Source organism: Takifugu flavidus, chromosome 8, assembly GCF_003711565.1.
Source record: "Takifugu flavidus isolate HTHZ2018 chromosome 8, ASM371156v2, whole genome shotgun sequence".
Taxonomy (NCBI): domain Eukaryota; kingdom Metazoa; phylum Chordata; class Actinopteri; order Tetraodontiformes; family Tetraodontidae; genus Takifugu; species Takifugu flavidus.
Genome location: NC_079527.1, coordinates 12,988,435 through 13,007,828, shown reverse-complemented (window position 1 = coordinate 13,007,828; position 19,394 = coordinate 12,988,435). Strand labels below are relative to the sequence as shown.

Below are 19,394 nucleotides of genomic sequence, written 5' to 3'. Positions count from 1 at the left end.
TCCACAATCAATTTACTCCTCATCTACACTGGTCTGACGTAAGATGGAGAAAATGCTTTTAAACTGAATGAATCTGCAGCCAAAGTGTGGAGCTGGAGTGGAAACACGACCCTGCAAGGACTCAGAGAGCGAGAGTACTTACACAATATTTATTTATCACAGCTAACAGGAAGAGACTTTCTAGAGGGCTCATTTAAACCGCCGTACAGCAAGTCCAAACACTTCATGAACATTGTGAGGGAATGTCTTTCTCTCGCTCCGAGCTCAGCGCTTCGTCACAAAGACTTTCGCTTTAAGATTTCATAGAAAAATCAAGACTGTCAATTGGTGTTCAGAAGAAAACCAAATCCGACAACAAGGTGAAACAAAGTACAGTAAAATACATTCTATCGTGTTTCGTCGTCACAGACAAACGAATCAGGAGCACAAATATGAAAGCTGAGATGGGGCTCTGATGTAATCAAGGCCAGAAACCAATAAAAAGGATGTAGCTGCAGCACCTGACGAGTCCAGGGCAGCACGGCGGACTGGCTCTTAACACTGTTTATCTGAGGATCACCTGAGAATTCTCATTATCTCACTGTGCAGCAGATGATGGTCTAGAGTCCAGAAACTCTGGTGCAGATCCAGATGCTGAGAGGTGAACCGTCCGTGTGTGTTCCACATCAGATAAGAGCCACAGAACTAACTGAATCGGAGGTTATTAGCTTCTCCTCCGTCCTCCGTGATTCATTCGTTTCTGTTTCAAATCATTTTAATGGAAAAATAGAGGAATAAAAGCTCCGACCTGCTGTTGCTAACGGTGCTCAGCAGCACCAAACGCCTACATTTGAATTTTGTAATTAGGGTTTTCACTGTTCTGTGCTACTTTTTGCCTGGGATCTGTGACAGGAAACACGAGCGGAGCAGTTTTGTAAGAGTTATGGCTTTTGGTTTCCCAGATTCAAACAGAAATCAGATTTAGGATGTGTGGAAAACACTCAACGGTCACTTTAATTGCAGTTAAGGCTCGTGGTGACGTTTCTGACTGCGTGTCCCAGCAAAAGACCCGACGCGTCGTTGAGCTGCCGTTGTTCTTTCCTGCAACCATCTAATGAAGACAATCATCTGAACAACAGTCCTCTGTAACACCTTGTCGATGCGCCTTTAGTCTGAGACGGTTCCTGACCAGAGCAGGGGTCTGCAAAAACAAGGAAGACAAGTTATTTCTGAAGCAGTGGACCATAAACATGTGTAAAACGCTTGTGCTGCAACGCGACGCCTGCTTCAGACTTACTGTCCCTCCAGTTCTTGTCCTTCATCTGCTTCTTCTCTACCGTTGATCTCCCATTCAGCTGGGAAATCCTGACCTTCATCATTCCATTTCAACTCTTCCTCCTCCTCCTCTTCATGGTATTCCTCAGGTGGTGGCTGCTCCTGGACTTCTTCCACCTCTTCATGCATCTCCATGACATTGTGGCTCTCCTCTGTCAGGCCTTCATCCCTCCCTAAACCCTCCTCATCTGCTGCAGGTGTCTCCTCTTCCACCGCCACCTCCTGTGGTTCTTCCTCTCTTAACATTTCATCTATCTTCTGTTCCAGTACCAACTCCTGCTCAACTCCAGCTTCTTCGGGGGCCTCCTCTGCCAAGCGCTCATCTTCCTTCATCTCTATTGAATCTACGTCTCCCGTTTCCTCTGCAGAAGCGACATCACCCATCTGAGAGACCTCCTGCTGAGCTTCATCATGGGCAGGTGCCTCTTCTTTTACTTCTGCAGATGAAGCTTGTTGTTCCTCTTCAGTCCCTGCAGCTGCGTCTTCTTCAGCTGGCAGAGCCAACTCAGGCTCGTCTGGGGGAGCCAGGTCCTTGGGCACGTCTGGGAGAGCCAGGTCCTCGGGCCTGTCCGGGGGAGCCAGGTCCTCGGGCACATCCGGGGGAGCTAGGTCCTCGGGCACATCCGGGGGAGCCAGGTCCTCGGGCACATCCGGGGGAGCCAGGTCCTCGGGCCTGTCCGGGGGAGCCAGGTCCTCGGGCACGTCCGGGGGAGCCAGGTCCTCGGGCACGTCCGGGGGAGCCAGGTCCTCGGGCCTGTCCGGGGGAGCCAGGTCCTCAGGAGGATCCACAGGATCCAGGTCCTCAGGCTCAGCAGTAGTTTTGTCCCCCAGCTAAGAAGGCAGAAATCCACAAATGAGAGTCCATCAACTCCCAGTAAAGTGGAGTCTGCTCTGAATTGACTGCTCTCTCCTGACACACAGGTTTATACTCTATGAATCCAGTGGAGAATCTGTGTCAGGTAATTAGCAGCCTCAAATTAACGAGACGGATTATGGTCCTCAATGGACACCCACTTAATAGAAATAGAGGAAGAGACTCTGCGCTTACTTTGTGCATGTAACTACCTGCCAGTTGTGAATTCGTGAAAAAAGAGGAGTCCAATTTTGTGCTTGTTACCTGGGTAACCTGCTTCTGTATGTCCTCTAGTCGAGCCTGGAGTCCAGAGGTGAGACCATGAGCTGCAGAGATCTGGTCCTGCAGACTCTGACGGAGGGAACCGAGCTGCTCCTCCATGCTGGCCTGCTGGAGCCACTTGAACTCTTCGCTTTGAAGTGCTTCTCTGAAAACAGGAGGATGAGCGTCAGATGCAGCTCAAGCCATCGACTCAACCGGAGAACTGCTTCCCAGTGGCCCAGTGACTTATTTTCATTGCTTTTGATTTGAAGAAGCACAACCCAACATGAGGGAATTCTACACCTTTGTGTCTTCTAGAATGTGGGGGATCTATTTTAGTGCTGCCCCATTTCCTCTGTCAGGGTCAGACCTTCGCTTTAAACTAGGCTACCGTGCTTCACAATTGCAGCAGTGGAGGACTGAAAAGGAGGCAGAAGTGAGTCTCATTTTAACGCCTTTCTTCCACAGTAGTGGAAAACTGCTTGTTTCCATTTGAACAGGACTCAGATTTTAGTTTTTTCTCCAGCTCTAAAAGTTGTGTTGTGGCACAGTGGAATGCTTTTCACGGTGTGCCGAGACTGGTCCACAGAGACGGTGGCAGTGGGGCTTTGACAAAGTCAACATTGAGTTATGGGTCAGAGGAGGCCAGATATTTCCACCTCGGCTCCAAACTCTTTGAGCCACAACTTACCTAACCATTGCAACGCCATGTGTTCTGGCCTCCAGCTGGCCCTGGCAGATCTCTACCTGCTCCTTCAGGCTGAGAACCAGGGCTCCCTGTGCATCCAGGGTGCTGCTCAGCGCCGTCACGTGTCCAGTTCCATCTTCCAGCTTTGATTCAGCCTCCCTTAGACTTCCAGTCAATATCTCAACCTTGCGAGACATTTCAGAGCTCAGCGCAGCCAGGCCGTCCACCTGACTTTTGACCCCCTCAAACTCCTCGCTCTTCCCTTTCAGCGTGGCCTGCAGCTGGCTCAGCTGCTCCAGGGACACGGTGGCTCGTTGCATCTCAGCCAGGCGGTTTTTCATCTCGGTGTGGAGCGACAGCACCTGAGCCGGGAGGTCGGACGACTTGAGCTGCTCGGCTGTAGCCAAGGCCACGCCCAGCTGCTTCTGAGCCAGCGAGGAGGACTCCTCCAGGGCATTCAGGCGGGTCTCCAGACTCTCTGAGAGGTGCTGCTGGAAGGAGATGTACAGAAGTAATGTAGACACGTCTAGAACCAGAATTAAATTTGCATGCTCAGGTATTAAAAGGTTCTTTGCAAACGCCCATGTGTCGCGACAATGCTCGGCCCTCAGCTGCTGTGGCTGCAGGAACATTTTGGTACACTCTGTTCCATGTGTCCACAAACACTCAGGGATACTGGGACCATTCATACAGGCCACTTTTTAGGGGCCATTCTTTTTTCCAAATCAAATTGTAAAATCAGGCTGAGCTGCTTTGCTAACAGGACAGACGAATAACCGCAAGGATGCTGAAATGGGGCAACAACATGGTGCTGCAGGTCGGTCTGACTTTGATAAGTAAAATGGTAAAAGTGGGAATCACCCACACAGTGTTATAAAACATTTATTTAAGTGGGAAGTAAAATGCCTGCCACAACTCTTCTGCAGCTGCAGGAGGAGGCTGAAGTAGACCCAGTCCCGCTGAGCCTTGCCTGCAGCAACGTCGTAAAAATAGTTGAGCGCTTTTTAAAGGTGTAAAATGCTGCTCGTGGCAGCCGTGGAGCTCCTGCTGAAGCAGCACTCAAGCACCACTTTAGTCAGGCTGATTCACGAGACAACAGATTCTAAAGGGTGATGCCTCTGTCGTCCACAAACACCGACTCGCCACTCTGAGCGAGGGTCTAAAAACAGCCCCTGTCCTGGTGTTAAATATCAAGAACCACAGACTAAATTTAGGCCTGGCACACCGCTGCCTTGTTGTGGTGGCAGCTCAGGCCTGAAGCTCCTGACTGGACAATGTGATAATTTCTCACACACTTTTTTTAAACCTCTAATGCAGAGCCAAACAGCTTTTTTTGGATTCATTGAAAACAATCCAGTAACCCAGCAACAATAACTCAGGTACGACTCCCCCTGAGAGGGGTTATTCTGAGCAGCTGGAGGGTAAAAAGAATCTTCATGGAGGCTTTTGGCATTTTGAAATCTGATAGAGGCCCAAAGCTGTTCACGCACTTCAGATGGTCACTCGCATGCACGACAAGTTTCCTTATTATGAGATTTCACCCCCCATAATAATACACAACATATGCCATGAGGGTGGGGGTGGGGTGACTTTGTAAAACTCCATACCTTCGTGCCTGACTGTCGGAATTCTTCGTGGGCAACCTGGAGCTTCATTATTTTCACCTGCATGCCAGCCACACTGTCTGTTAATTGGCTTAAAGTTTGGTGCTGCTGGAAGCAGAACCACAGTCCGACGGCACCGCCAACCACAATAACCAGGAATAAAACCAGGTGGACGGAGGATGAGTTTGCACCGGTGCGCACTTCGGCTTCCACAACATCATTCTTGAAAAAGTTCTCCTCGTGTTTGTGGTTGTTTTTGCTTTTCCGGTGCTTGGCAGTCATTGTTCCCCACCGCAGGGAAAGGACACGATGTTCCCGGCAGGCGGAGGAGGTGAGGTGAAGAGAGGGGAGGAAAGTGTCGGCGGACCGAGCAGAGCGCGGAGATCTGTGTCGTCCTCAGCGGCGCGCAGCTTCTTCTCGATGAAGATGAGGAGCGATCGAAGAGGGGATCAAAGAGGAGTGGAGCGAAGGGAGCGTGTGAAACCACTCCGGAGCAGGACAGGAGAGGGGCTGTTCTCTGGGAGGGGGTGAGGCTCCGCCAACATGTGCTTGTCATCTGACGGCTCAACGGCGCGTCCGGTGGCGTGGAGGCAGCGCCGAGTCCTGCGCGCGTCCTGTGCGCCGTGAGGTTGCGCTAAACTTCATGGATAAAGTTTAATAATAGATCAGAAGAATCAATTGACGCGTTGCTGAGGACGGTTGTGACGTTTCCCTCAGAATTCTTACGTTTTCTTAAAAAATGAGTCCTTTATTTTTTTTAAAAAAAAAATCAGCCTTTATCTATAACTTGTTACAACATTGGCCTACAAAATGCACTTAACTAAATGTTGTTGGCTGTAGAAACATTGTACAAGTAGATCTTTTATTTTTTCCCATCAGTACTATAAATCTCTTACATGCATCATCCAACATCGTTTTTCCACACACGTCATGTAAACAGAGGCGCTGCAGAAGCTGTGACACCTTTGAGCATTCTGTAATATAAACACATTTGATTCTCATCAGCTATTTTTATTGCTGCTTCAGAAATCAGCTGGACATAAAAGACTGTCATCAGGTTTTACTTTAATGCTAAACCCCAACAGGCCCATGCTCTCGGTCACGGATCCAGCCACTTCACATCCTGACGCTTTATTTTGCCACCGACTCCGCTGACATCAGGTCTCCTGCGTGGACCCTCCTGCTCTTGTTGTGCCGACGTCAGCATCTTCACTCTGTGTGGAGAAGCGAGGTTATTGTCATCAGTGGGTTGGTGGACCTGGAATGGCTGCGTGTTCTCACCCCTGACGCTGAGGACAGTGGAGCACTCGGCCCGTCCCTGCGTGCTCTCTGCGGTGATGGTGTACTCGCCCATGTCTTTGGGCCCCACTCGAAGAATCAACAGGGAACACACCCCACAGGTGTTGGAGATGTAGTAGTTGGTGTCTGTGTTCAAGCTGACGTGATTTCTGTACCAGGTGATCCGAGGTTTGGGGTTGCCTGTCACCGCACAGCTCATGTAGCACTCGTAGCCTTTGGGCGCGTTGTGAAGCTTCAGTGGGACAATAAAGACTGGTGGACACTGCATGTCACGATCCCTGTGTGCTGGCGTGCTCAACGCAAACCTCTCTGTGGGGGACGAGATAAACATTGTCATCGCGTGTATTTTCTGCTCTTTGAGGGCGGTCGGAGAAGGCAAAGCACACCTTTCTTTTTCTCCGTCCCCCAGGTGGGAGACTCAGAAGGTGGGGAGATGCCCATGTCATTTTTGGCGTAGACTCTGAAGTGATACACCCTCCCGTGCATGGTGTTGCAGACCGTGAACCTGTTATTGAAGAGCCTGTCGGCCACCGTGGCCCACGTGCCTTTGGTGGAGTCCAGTTTGGACACCGTGTAGTGGAGGCGGTCATCCAGCTTCTCGTCAGGAGACGGAAGCCAGGTGAGGGTCACCGTTCCGGGGACGTTTTCCTCAACTTCTATCGGTCCAGGTGGCCTTGGATCGTCTGTAAACACACTTTAACTACTTAAAGGCAGCTTTAGACACGATGCTAAAGACAAGGAGGCATTTGGGAATGTTCCTTTCACCTGTGACCCGAACCTCAATACTGAAAGTTTCCTGTCCTGCGAGATTTTTTACTAAAACGGAGTAAACGCCAGAATCAGATCGCTCGGAGGAAGGGATGAGCAGCTGGGAGGAACTGTCAGAATTGCTGATTGTAACTCTTTTCGTCACTGGAACGTTGTCCTTCAGCCACATGATGTCAGGCAGCGGGGACGCCTGCAAAGGAAACATTGGGCATATCGAATATAAACGTCCCAGGGTCACCATGGCACCACTAATCGAAGCAGTCATGTGATCTTATGTCTATGTACCATTCTTAAAACCCCGCTATGACCCAGTTCATCCCTGGTATAAATCGTACCTCGAAGTGCATCATGATCCTGACAGAGTTTCCTGCCTTCACAACCATGAAACTTTTCATTTTGTGGTTCGTGAACTTTGGCCTCACTATAACGACAAAATAAGAGCCGGAGGGTTCTTTAGAGTAAGTGTAGAACGCTCTTGGATTTCAAATTCTCATGCACTTTATGTATCTTGTAGCGTAAATGAAACACATGAACAGCAATTCAATGAAGTGGAGCTACAGGTTCAAAGTGCTGACCACATGTAATCAACCTTATTGTGTCTTGAATTCTCCTACCAGGTCTGGGCATTGCAGTAATGTATTTCTGCAGCTCCTCGGGGGGACCGTCTCCTCCATCATTGGTGGCAGTGACCCTGGCCCAGTACATATCCATGTGTTTAAGGCCTCTCACACTGAAGGACGTTGTGATGAGGGGGCTGGTGTTGCAGCGGGACCATTCGATGCAGTCTGCCTGACGTACGTCAATGAAATATCCCTTTGCCTCGTCCTGAATCCCTGGTTTCTCCTCGGGTTTGGTCCAAGTCAGGACAAAGTGGGTGTAGGAAGTTTCAGAAACCTTCAGACCAACAACCTTCCCAGGAGGTTCTTCAAAAGGTCACATAACACCAAACAATTAGTCTGGTGTGGAGTAATATCATAAAAGTAAGAAGAATAAGGGCGGACCAAAGGAAAAACTTACTTTTGGGATCTCGAGCGAAAACAAATTCCGACGGGCTGCTGCATTCGCCAACTCCTGAGAGGTTCACAGCAGTGACTCTGAACTCATACTCCATCCCAGACACAACATCTCTAACGGCGCATTTCTTCTCTGGAGGTTAAATCATAGAAAGAACAATAGGAAACGTCAGTGTTGCGGTTAAACAGCTGCTGTCGGATTAAGTTCTAGAAACCAAGAAGACCTTTGATGAGGTCATCCGTAGCATTGATGGTGGACCAGAGATTGCTTCCCTTCTTACGCTTCTCCACAAGGTAGCCGAGGATACGTGAACCTCCGCGGTTACTCGGTGCTTCCCAAGCAATGTTGATACAGTCATCAAAGGCACTGACCACCGCTGGAGGAGCTGGAGGACCAGGAAAAGCTGCGGGAAGCACATGGGAAAAATGATACATTTAAAAAAATCTATCTATCTATCTATCTATCTATCTATCTATCTATCTATCTATCTATCTATCTATCTATCTATCTATCTATCTATCTAGCGCATATATAATGTACACCAGCAGAGGGCAGTAAAGAGCAGCAGCAGGTCAGCATACAGGTGTTACTCTCAGACTAATTAGTTCCGTGAGGCCATTTTAGTCCTTGTAGTGTCGTGTTATTTACTCATTTTCACGAAAAAAGTCGTTTTATTTTCCTGCCATTGTTTACAGTTTGAAATTGGAATGATGAATTAATCATTTTTTTTGGAGTTTTGAAATAAAACAAAAAAAATCACAGGAAAGGACAAGTGGCAGCCTTCATCATTGGAAGTTTCATCATTGGAACCTTTATCATTGGAACCTTTATCATTGGAACCTTCATCATTGGAACCTTCATCATTGGAAGCTTCATCATTGGAAGCTTCATGATTGGGGCTGTGGCTTGAGGAGTTTGGTGACTCTGATGCTTCTGAAGTTTTGTCTCCAGCAGAGCTTGTAAGTACAACTTCCTTTTTTTTTCTTCTTCTTTTCATTTCAGCCAAGGCCAAACTCGCCAGCGCCTTGCCGCCAGCGCTTTCTTATATCCCCTCACAGCCTAGAAACCATGTGTTCTGGTGATATTTTATTGGAATTATGAACTTTTTAATAATTTCTGGCACTCTTGCATAATTATTTTGAAGTAACTCACTACTGAATAATTAATAATTGAGCTTCATTTGCTTGCTGTTGAACTGACACACAGATTCCAACATGCACAAGTTTCAGAACTTATTCTTCATCATTGGCCTTGTTGCTCCCCACAAAAGTCTTTTCTTTTTGTTATTCTTGAGTTTTGACTAGTTTTAAAGTCATCTGTGCTGGCTCTTGTATTACTGTTTCCATAATTTAGAGGGGTCAAAGTTCATACTGGCAGGCTCCACAACTAAATGTAGTTTTATGCAGGAGGGTTTGATTAAACATTCATGGAACTGGCCTGATGGGACTCACCCAGTGTGCCGGCCTGCATTTCGTCCGTCTCCAACATTTCACTGGTGCCCTCCGCCGTCACGGCCCAGATACGGTAGCAGTATTTCCGGCCGTGCTCCACGTCCGTGTCGCGGTGGCGGGGCACGCCTGGAATTTCCCCGAGTTTCTTCCACGTATTTCGTCCCACTTGCTGTCGTTCCATCAGGTAGTGAGTCACCGGCGAGCCCCCGTCATCTTTTGGAGGCCTCCACTTAAATTCAACGCACGTGGCGGAGCTCTCGGTGGTCTCTGCAGGACCCAGGGGTGGAGTGGGTTTGTCTGAAACATGGGCAAAGGTTTGAAACTGCCTCTAATGCTGAAATGTTTCTTCACCTCGAAAACTTGGGATATTTTTTTCAATGTTTGATGTTATTCTTGCATAAATGGCGTTCCCATTTTAAAGGTCGACTCTGATGAATAAAAACAGGCTTTGAGGTTTGTAAAAAAAAAGAAAGAAACAACCCTCATCTCGATGTGTTTTCGCCGTAGTTATGGTGGTTAGATTGGAAAATAATCACCTCATCTGTCCAGGCACAGATGGGCTCATTGAAATGTTGTGTTTGCTGAAAATGCGTGCATTATTTTATTTTTTTAATGAAAAATGACACAGTTAATGACTGTTTGCTTTCCTAAAGACTTTACCAGAGTTTCCTCCACTGCAATAAGAGCTGTTGTATTTATCAAAATGTGTCTTTTAGAGAGATTTGAATGTCAGTGACTTGAATTTAATTTGTGGCTTCACGTGCGGTTCATTCCACGTGTTGAAGGTCTCCTTTCATCCTTTCTTCACTCACTGAGTACAATTAGCTGGGAAATTGCCTCCGTGATGCCGTGTTGGTTCTTCAGCTTTATCTTGATCTCTCCGGTGTCCTTCCTCTGGCATCTGCTCAGGAGCAGTCGGCTTTGACTCCCACACTTCTCCACCTTCACGTTATTGTCACCGAGCAGCTCCTCTCCTTCTCTGTACCACTGGATCCTAATGGGTTCCTGGCCAATAAAGGGCATTTTGAACATGGCGTTTTGTCCCGCTCTGACCTTCACAGGCTCGGTGAAAACGCTGACGTCTTCGGGTCTGAATCTCGGTGGATCTAAACAAAGAGACTGTTTCATAAACTGAGCCTAAAGTGTCTGTTTTCTTTACGTGAACGTCATCTAACCTTTGACATTGATCATTGCCTCTGTCTTCCGACCGTCGGCCACAAAGCGGTATTTCCCAGAATGCTCCTCTTTGCACTTTGTTATGATTAGTTTGTGGACGGCACCTTCCCTGATGATGCAGAACTGGTCATCTGGAGGGATCTGTAAACAGACATCTGGATGGAATTAAACCGTCCGATATTAGAGAAGTAAAGCAGGAAGGGTCCATCAGCAGCTTCCTGCAGTGGACTCGGCCCAGGCCACTCACCTTTCGACCCTCCTTGAACCAGACCCCCTCACAGTCCTCGCTGCTGAGCTTACACATCAGCTCCGCGGCCTCGTTGACGACGGCGTCCACATCGGACAAGCCGCAGATGAAATGAACCCCCGGATCTGAATGGGAGAACATTTGGACCTGATGAGTGTGTTGACTGGTGAAAACAAGGCTGCCCCACGCTGGTGTGATAACAGCTAATATTTGTCTGTGGGAGGTTTGGAGGGGAAGTGCTGATGGTTACATAGATTATAATTTATTATGCTGTGCTTGCAGATCATCCGGGATCAGATTATACATAAAGATGACAAAACAGTGTTTTTTTTCCCAGGTTGCCGCGGAAATTCCCGATGGTGCGGAAACAACTTTGATAAATCACACGGGGAGAACAATGGATGAATGAGTAACGAATGTATGATAATTTGCTTGTTGGGGAATGAGCAGGAGATTAATGTCGAGCGTGTAATTGAGCCTATTTTCTTCGTTAATCTCTCCATCATCCTTGAGTCGTGATGGCTTTTGTTTGGTCGGCTGCGTTTGGGTCCTAATCTGCCGTGTGTGTGTGTGTGTGTGTGTGTGTGTGATCTACAGGCCAGTGAGTCATGGTTTTACTCTGTTTAGTCACCGATAACTGTGTCTTCCGTCAGCGGGCCTTGTCTTTTACGTCTGATAGAACCAGCTGCACTCTCCGTCTCTTCATCCTCGTTGACCTCCTCCTGACTTTGACCTTTCAAAATATGCAAATAAAAATCCGTATGAATTTACATCACACAAGACACGTGTAAAAGACGGCGTGCATGAGTCAGAGAAGTGTTTTCATTAATGTGCGTGATGCTACATCCCATCTCTGAGTCAGGCTCTTACCTCTCGCCGGGGTCCGTGACGTCTTTTCACCACTTTCCTTTTCATTTACTGAATCCAGGGTTTCTGCTGGGAGTACCTTCTCATCCTTCTCGTCCCCATCAAAGTTACTTGCTTCATCGTCGCATTCATTTGCATCTGCATTGAAGAGACACTTGGATGACGTCACAATCCGGAACTCAAAATAAATTCCAGATATTTACTAATGCTCTGAACAATCCGACACGCTTCCCTCATCTACATAGAAGCCAGCAGAGGCAGTCAAAGACAAACACGCGGCTGGAATGTTGATCAGAAAGCTCATTTCATTTCCAATCATACCGCCTGAACGGCTGCTCCTGCTGCATCATTGCATCACATTGATGTGACCTGTTTTCTATATTGTCAAGCAGGCGTCTGACAGGTGAGATGGTTCGTTTCACCAAAGCTCCGTTTCAAACGCGGGGTTATTGAGATGGGAGCGATGATGAGGAGTCGGCGTGGAGCATTTCCTTGCAGATAGATGTTCTCCAGCGGTACTTACCCATCGCAGCCTGCTTCTCTCTGACCTTCCTGCTTTGTCTTTGGCATTTGTCTTTCTCTCCATCGGCAGATCCTGTTGGATCTTTCCTGTCATCATCAGGTGCTGTGCAGTCTTTATTTCCACCAGCGTGTCCTGCAGAGACTCCATTATTTACAAGGGATCCGCTACAGATGTTATTTCTGCTGACTGATCCAGTTGGGACCTTCTTTCCATCAGTAGATAAAGCAGGGTCTTGATTTCCCTCAGAGGATCCAGTAAAAACTTTATTTTCCCTGACCGTTGGAGCAGTAGCAGATCCAGGAGAGATTGCATTGCTCACAGATCTGGCAGAGATCTCGCTTCCATCCGCCATCACTTTATTTTGGCCTAAGACAGATTCTGGGTTAGTTTTCCATCAATGTTTTCATAAGAGAAAACACACTGGTGTCAGCTGTTTTCTATAGTTTCCTGTCTGATGGTGGAATCGGCCATTGTTCTGTCCTTAGTTTGGTGTATTAAATCTTTACCTGATCCACTGGAGATCTTCTCCCCAGGAATATCTTCTCCATCGTGATCTGTGGAATTCAAATGAAAATATTTTGTCATTGACACAGTAACCAGTTGGTTTTTGTGTGTTTACTACCTGGGATAGATGGACCTGTTCCCTTGTTCAGCGTCGTCTGAGCAGATCCCATGTGTGCCTGGTGCTCAGGACCGGTTCCATTGCTTGTGGTCACCTCGGGCTTTCTCTGAGTGTCGTCGCTTCTCTTGCCGTGTTTCTTTTCATGCGTGGCCTTGACAGATGTTAGAATCCTCTCCATCTGCTCTTGGAGTTTTATTTGCTGCTGCTGCGCTGCCTTCTCCAGGTCAACGCGCGCTCCACCAGCCACGGATGCTTTACGAGCCGCCTCCTCGCCCGCTGATGCAGGGTCGCGCTCGGCTGAGGGGGTGAAACACAGAACGTGCGCTATCATCTGTGAAGATTACACGCCGGCCAGATGCTGATTATTGGTGCAGTGTGAGATATTAGGTTACCTTCCACCAGCAGCCAGGCGCTGCAGGTTCTCTTCCCCACCACAGCTGAGTAGATCCCTCTGTCCTCCTGCTGGCAGTCCCTGACCATCAGCCTGTGGATCAGCTGGTGGTCGGACACGTTCACGCTGTATTTTGCTCCGTCCTGGATGACGCTGCCGTTACCCATCCACGTGATGTTGGACACCGGGTGTGTGAGCACACACTCAAAGAGGGCATCTTCGCTTTCCTGCCCTTTGACCTCCTCGATTTTTACAACAAATTCCACATTGGACACTTTGAAAACAAAGAGAAGAGATCAATGAAAGTAGTCCAAGAGAGGCTAGAACAAGGCAGAGATTCCTAGCATCACCGCTATATTGATCGGTCCATTATTTTTGAGAGGTTGTGATGTTTTTCATACTACTAAGAACCTTTTTGACAGAACTTTTCAGGACGAGTGTGGAAATGTGTGCAGCATTAGAATCACAATCATGTTCCTGTGACCTACATTTACACTCTGGGTGGAAGCTACCGTCATGACCATCACTGTCACCGTTCATCTGAAAGCGCTCCGTCTCCGCCGTGCTCTCCCCAGTTTGACTCATCAGACCTGCGCTCTTCCCAGCGTTTATCTGGTTGAGTGTTGCTGTTTTCTCTTCATTGTAGGGAATCACGCCATCCTGCCATGTTCACAGAGGGACAGACGTGGTTTATCTATGAAAGGGCCTCATCCACTCATATAAGATGCCATTTCTTTTTTCTATATGTCCCAGTAAAGAAGGTAAAACTAGCAAAGATGTGTCAAGAAGAGCATGCTGTCCATAACAGGCAATTAACCATCATACAGACTCTCCTACCAGACACTTATTTTGCTCGCTCTCCCTTTTCTTTGCTTCAACTTTCATGACGATCAAATCTGTGTCTTCAACACCAAATTGGGCACAGATGTGTTTGTAGTCTCTGCTGTCGGCGTTCAGCATGGCGTCCCAGAATGCTTTTTCCGTCCTCCCATCTGTCGGTCTTGTCTGCTCTTCCTCCGCTTTGGCGGCGGCGCTAGACAAGTATTAAAAAGTAACGTTCAGGGCTGGGCGGGACGTTGGCAATGAAATCCCATCTGCACAAGCGGCTCGTGCGCTCTCACCTTTTCCTCAGCAGTTTTCTGAAGTCGACGGGATCTGTTGAAGCTACGAAAAGAGGAGTGTGTTCACTCAACAGGGGGCAGGACCCATTTACGGGGAGAAGATGAAGCGTACACGCTGAACAGCTCACCTCCAGCCACTGTTAATTTTGCTGAGCAGACAGCTCGGCCGTATTTGTTCACCACAAAACACTTGTACGTGTCCTCTTCTGCTGCCGAGACTCTGCGAATCTGCAAATGTGGCGTGGCAGCTTGGAAGACGTCCAGAATGTTTAAGTAGTTTTGCCTTCAGTAGTTTTGCGGTGGACTCACCCACCTTGAGTACATGCTCTCCTGTGGATTCGTTGTAGGTGGTCTGAAATGTTTCATTCTCTGAGATGGCTCCTTTTGTTCTCTTCCATGACACATCTGGTCTCGGATCACCTTTGACCCTGACCCGGAAAACCGCCATTTCCCCTGGAAGCGGCGTGCATTTACAGTGACAAAAATCATTCTTGAATTTTGAATTTGAATCAGTGGTCGGATGAGTGACGCCCACCTTCCTCAACAGTTGCCGGGGCTGGTTTACACTGGAAGTCTGGGGTGCTTTGGCCCTCAGGTATGCTGGTTACAAACTGTGTGATGACGACTCCAGGAAGTCTGGATCTCTTCCTCAGCACGGCTGAAACAATCATGGAAATATGTTGGCATTTACTTTCAACCCAAACTGGACCAAAGCATAAATACTGACGACAAAGAGGAGTGAAAATGATTAGTTTGTGCTACCAGCAGAGGTCAGAGCTGTCACACAATTCCTGTGACGCGTCTTAAACGAGGGTGAACCCGTCACAGACTTTAACGTGATATTTATTTATTTAGGTCCACTTTGAGATGGTTTGTCTCATACTGTTTATATATGCACTGTAGTGTTTGGTCTTTTTATGATGCTTTTCTTCTTTTCATGTTATAAAAAAGAAAGCAAATTCAGGGGCCATTTAAACCAGTTATGAAATGTGCTGTCAAAGTGGTCAATAATACCCAGCAGGGGGCTGGAAATGTTCACTTTGTACAGTTTCAGCATGATTACAGCCAAGAGACGAACGTTACCTGACTTGTTGCCAGACACCTCATTGAAATGCTGAATGTACTGATGAACAATGGAGAAACCTGAGTGGAAGAAAATGATACAGTCATAGAGGGAGAAGAGCGCAGGCAAATGTGAGGCCCTTAGCCTCCAGCAGCCTCCATCCAGGAGAAGCTTCTCATTATTAGTCTCCTGTGTGAAATTGCAAGTTATGACCTGCAGGCACATTTCCCCATATTTGTACAAATGTTACGTATTATCTAAGCCACGTGATGCATTTGCTGTCCGAAGGAAAATGATAAAGGAAAGGAGGGAAAGAGAGAGGGACTGGATTTATTTCTCCTCCTGGGTTTTTATCAGAGAAGCTTCCATAAAATGTACATTAGCATAACAGTTTATAGACCACCCCATTACTCCACCTCTTTTATATCAGTCAATTCTCAGAATTTTTATCAATCATTTATGCTAAATACAATAGGATTTTAATAACTGGTGATTTTAATCTACACCTCAAAAACGCCTCGGACCCAGTGTCCAGAGAATTTTTAAACCTCCTTCACAGTCTGGATTTTAAACAACATGTCACACAGCCGACCCACAATAGAGGGCGCACCCTGGACCTGGTCATAACCTATGGCCTGTCCGTGGGTGGGTCCTCTGTTGTGGATCTGGCCGTGTCTGACCACTTTTGCGTGTTTTTTAACATCACCATTTTAACCAGCGGGGGGCCCCTGTGAGAGCGATGAGGAGACGCTACCTGACTCCTGAAGTGGCTGCAAATTTTATCCAGATTTTACAGAGCACTCCTGCAGAAATTTACCAGCACCGTGTGATTTTATTGTTGACACTTTTAACAATAAATTAAAGTCAACGCTGGACTCTGTGGCTCCACTTGTCACAAAAACTGTACGAACAAACGTGCACCACCGTGGAGAAATGAAGAAACTAGAATACTGAAAAGAACCTGCAGGAGTGCTGAGAGGAGGTGGAGGAAATCCAAACTGACCATCCATAAAGAAATATTTTATCAACACCTCAAAACCTACAATAACACAATCAAGCAGGCAAAACTTCCCATTTCAAAAAACTAATCTCCAACAATAAAAACAACCCCAAATTTCTATTCCACACCATTGAGCTTTTAACCAACGGTAATTTTAACAGGTGTCCCACAACAACGACTGACACCCTCTGCGAGGCCTTTGCAGACCACTTCAGGAGTAAAATCGATAATATTAGATCCAGTCTTTTATCACAGCAAATTTTAATCAACAACACTCCTGGATCATTGCTTCCACCTGAGGAGACACTGGAGAGTTTTGTCCTGGTTGATGCGAGGACACTTGGTCGAGTTTTTTCTCCCAAGCTAGGCCCACAACCTGCCTTTTAGATCCAATTCCCCCACACCGTTTTTCAAAACATTTTATGGATTCTTTGAGGAACATCTCTTATATATGGTGAATTGCTCTCTTCAGACAGGTGTCTTCCCCACCTCCTTTAAAACAGCGGTGGGTGAAGCCCCATCTGAAGAAGAGCAATCTAGACCCCAGCGTTTTAAAATAACTATCGGCCAGTATCCAACCTACCATTTTTAAGTAAAATTTAGAAAACTTGTTTTAACCAAGTAAATGATTTTTAAACTCAAATGATATTTTAGAGAGGCATCAGTCTGGTTTTAGGATGAACCACAGTACAGAGACAGCCCTTTTAAAGATTTTAAATGACATCAGGTGCAACCTAGACAACAAAAACTCACGGTGTTTGGTTCTACTGGATCTGACCCGCCGCTTTTGATACAGTAGACCACCATATTTTATTGAATAGACTGAAGAACCTGGTTGGCCTCTCTGGTACTGTTCTTAACTGGTTCACCTCCTACCTTAGTGATCGAAGCTTCTTTGTAAGTATGGATACATGTTCCTCGAGAATCCATGAGACAAAGTGTGGGTTCCCCAAGGGTCAATTTTAGTCCAACCCTTTTTAATCTTTACATGCTTCCTCTTGGGGACGTCATCAGGAGCCACGGCATCAGCTTCCACAGCTATGCTGACGATACGCAACTGTACATCGCCGTGGCTCCTGATGACACAGGGCCAGTTGATGCCCTTTTTAACTGTATTCTAGATATCCAGTCATGGATGGCAGAAAACTTCCTACAGCCAACTCACCCAGACAAAACAGAAGCCTTAGTTATTGGTCCTGAAGGTCAGAGAGAGAAACTTTTTCCAAAATTGAAGGATTTTAAAGCCATCTCAATCTGTAAAAAATCTGGGTGTGATCTTTGACTCTGAGCTTAGTTTTATTCCACACATCAAAAACATAACCAAGGTAGGTTTTTACCACCTGAAGAATATAGCCAGAGTCCGCCCGTTTCTCTCTCAGGCCAGCACGGAGGTGCTGATGCACGCTTTTATCTCCTGTCGTTTAGATTATTGTAATGCCCTGCTCTCTGGTCTTCCAAAAAAGAGCATCACAAACCTACAATTACTACAAAACTCAGCTGCACGAGTGCTGACGAGGACCAGAGGGCGGGAGCACACATCACACCAGTTTTTAGAATCGCTGCATTGGCTACCCGTTGTTTCAGGATCGATTTTAAGGTTCTTCTATTAGTTTTTAAATGTCTTAATGGTCTTGGCCCGACTTATTTATCCGACCTGCTTTTATTCCATCACCCTCGCGGACTCTGAGGTCCTCCGACACCGGCCTTTTACCATTCCACATGTAAGCACTAAAACGCACGGGGAAGCGGCCTTCAGTTATTATGGTCCCCGACTGTGGAACAGCCTGCCGGAGAACCTCAGGGCCGCAGAGACTGTTGAGATTTTTAAAAAGAGGCTCAAGACACACCTTTTTAATCAAGCCTTTAAATTGATTTTCTGATTATTTTAAATTTATGTCTTATCCTTATTTTACTTGACACTTTTACTGTTTTACTCCCTCAGTTCCTATTCCCAGTTTTTAGTCTTTACACCTTTTATCCCATTTACTGTTTTAGTCTGTTGTAGTCTTAGTACTGTTTTACTGCTCCAATTCTTAGTTCCTCAGCTTTTAGCTTTTATAACCTTTTATCCCATTTACTGTTTTAGTCCTTCAGTTTTTAGCTCCAGTGTCTCCTCATGGTGTTTCCTCATGGGGGCCTGCCAGGCTGGGAGATGTTTCCGGTCTACCGCTGGGGTGCTGTCCCATTGTCGACCCTGGACTGGGTGGTTAGGGGCTCTGTGCTTTGGCGTGGAGCCTCCGGACTGTCCGGGTCGGGGTGGTCTTTGTGGCGGTACCACCTGTGGTCGCGGACCGTGACCTCCCTCGGCCTGGTAGGCCTCCAAAGGTGGCGTCTCCTTCGCCTCAGGTCTCGGTGCCCAGCCATGTCTCAGCTTGCCTCAGCTTGTTTATGTGTGTGGGTGTGTGTGTAAGTGTGTTGTATGCATGTGTGTGTCTGTCCTTTTCTTAATTCTGTTGTTCTTCTTCTTTGCTGTTTTTTATCCTTTGTGAGGCACTTTGTGCTACCCTAGCGTATGAAAAAGTGCCATATAAATAAAGATTGATTTGATTTGATTGATTAACCTTCATAGAAGATTGGACCAGTATCAGATGCAAATATTCCCTCAAGTATTCATTATGTCCATTACAGTGAACAAAAGCTATAACTATAAAGGTACAGAAAAGATAAAATCACAATGCTGATTTATTTTGTGTTTGAGTTTGGTGACGTTATCACGTCGACCTGCAAAAGCTGCTGAAATGCCGCTGGAGGATTTTCTTATATCTTTGAATAATCGTACCCAGTGGGTGGAGCCTAACTGATGTGGTCGTTGTGAAAACGCCACACCTGTTGCTGTGTACTGCTGTTGCTATGCTGGATGTCTTATTTGGAGGCAGTGAGCAGCCTGAAAGATCTCATCTAGCCAGTCACACAGGTGGGTGTTTGTTGCTTTGTGAGTACCGTAACTTGAGGATTAGGAAGGAGTACCCAAGCGATCAGGTAGAGGGAGGAGCTGTGAGCTTAAAATGGTGTTTCAGACGTATGAGAACATGAAATATGTGGATGATGTGAGACTGCAGTACCGTACTTTTAATTCTGCCCGGCTTTTTCCACATCTTGTCAAAAGGTGTTTTTTTTTTTTTTTTTTTTTTT

The 19,394-nt window shown here is 46.8% G+C and overlaps 2 protein-coding genes across 3 annotated transcripts; both read right to left on the bottom strand.

Annotated features, from left to right (window-relative positions):
• Window positions 1–130: 130 nt before the first annotated feature.
• Window positions 131–5,317, bottom strand: zgc:66479 (uncharacterized protein LOC327541 homolog). 2 transcript variants are annotated; one of them, XM_057041665.1, is made up of 5 exons: window positions 4,724–5,317; window positions 3,120–3,607; window positions 2,432–2,594; window positions 1,277–2,145; window positions 131–1,180 (listed from the first exon to the last, which is right to left on the bottom strand). In XM_057041665.1, the coding sequence occupies exons 1-5, from the start codon at window positions 5,000–5,002 to the stop codon at window positions 1,147–1,149; spliced, it is 1,833 nt and encodes a 610-aa protein (XP_056897645.1). In that variant the 5' UTR covers window positions 5,003–5,317; the 3' UTR covers window positions 131–1,146. The 2 variants fall into 2 exon arrangements, with proteins under 2 accessions (XP_056897645.1, XP_056897646.1); XM_057041666.1 differs by having other exon boundaries at window positions 3,120–3,604.
• Window positions 5,318–5,488: 171 nt separating this feature from the next.
• On the bottom strand, window positions 5,489–19,394 carry LOC130530473 (immunoglobulin-like and fibronectin type III domain-containing protein 1). The gene is made up of 26 exons (XM_057041663.1): window positions 19,330–19,394; window positions 15,283–15,342; window positions 14,735–14,857; window positions 14,513–14,652; window positions 14,328–14,427; window positions 14,200–14,242; window positions 13,916–14,111; window positions 13,567–13,738; window positions 13,080–13,352; window positions 12,688–12,984; window positions 12,572–12,619; window positions 12,066–12,431; window positions 11,546–11,680; window positions 11,307–11,408; window positions 10,676–10,800; window positions 10,428–10,569; window positions 10,065–10,358; window positions 9,253–9,549; window positions 8,025–8,204; window positions 7,805–7,933; window positions 7,402–7,710; window positions 7,123–7,208; window positions 6,785–6,977; window positions 6,406–6,702; window positions 6,002–6,328; window positions 5,489–5,934 (listed from the first exon to the last, which is right to left on the bottom strand). Exons 1-26 carry the CDS (start codon window positions 19,355–19,357, stop codon window positions 5,930–5,932), a joined length of 4,467 nt encoding a protein of 1,488 aa, XP_056897643.1. The 5' UTR covers window positions 19,358–19,394; the 3' UTR covers window positions 5,489–5,929.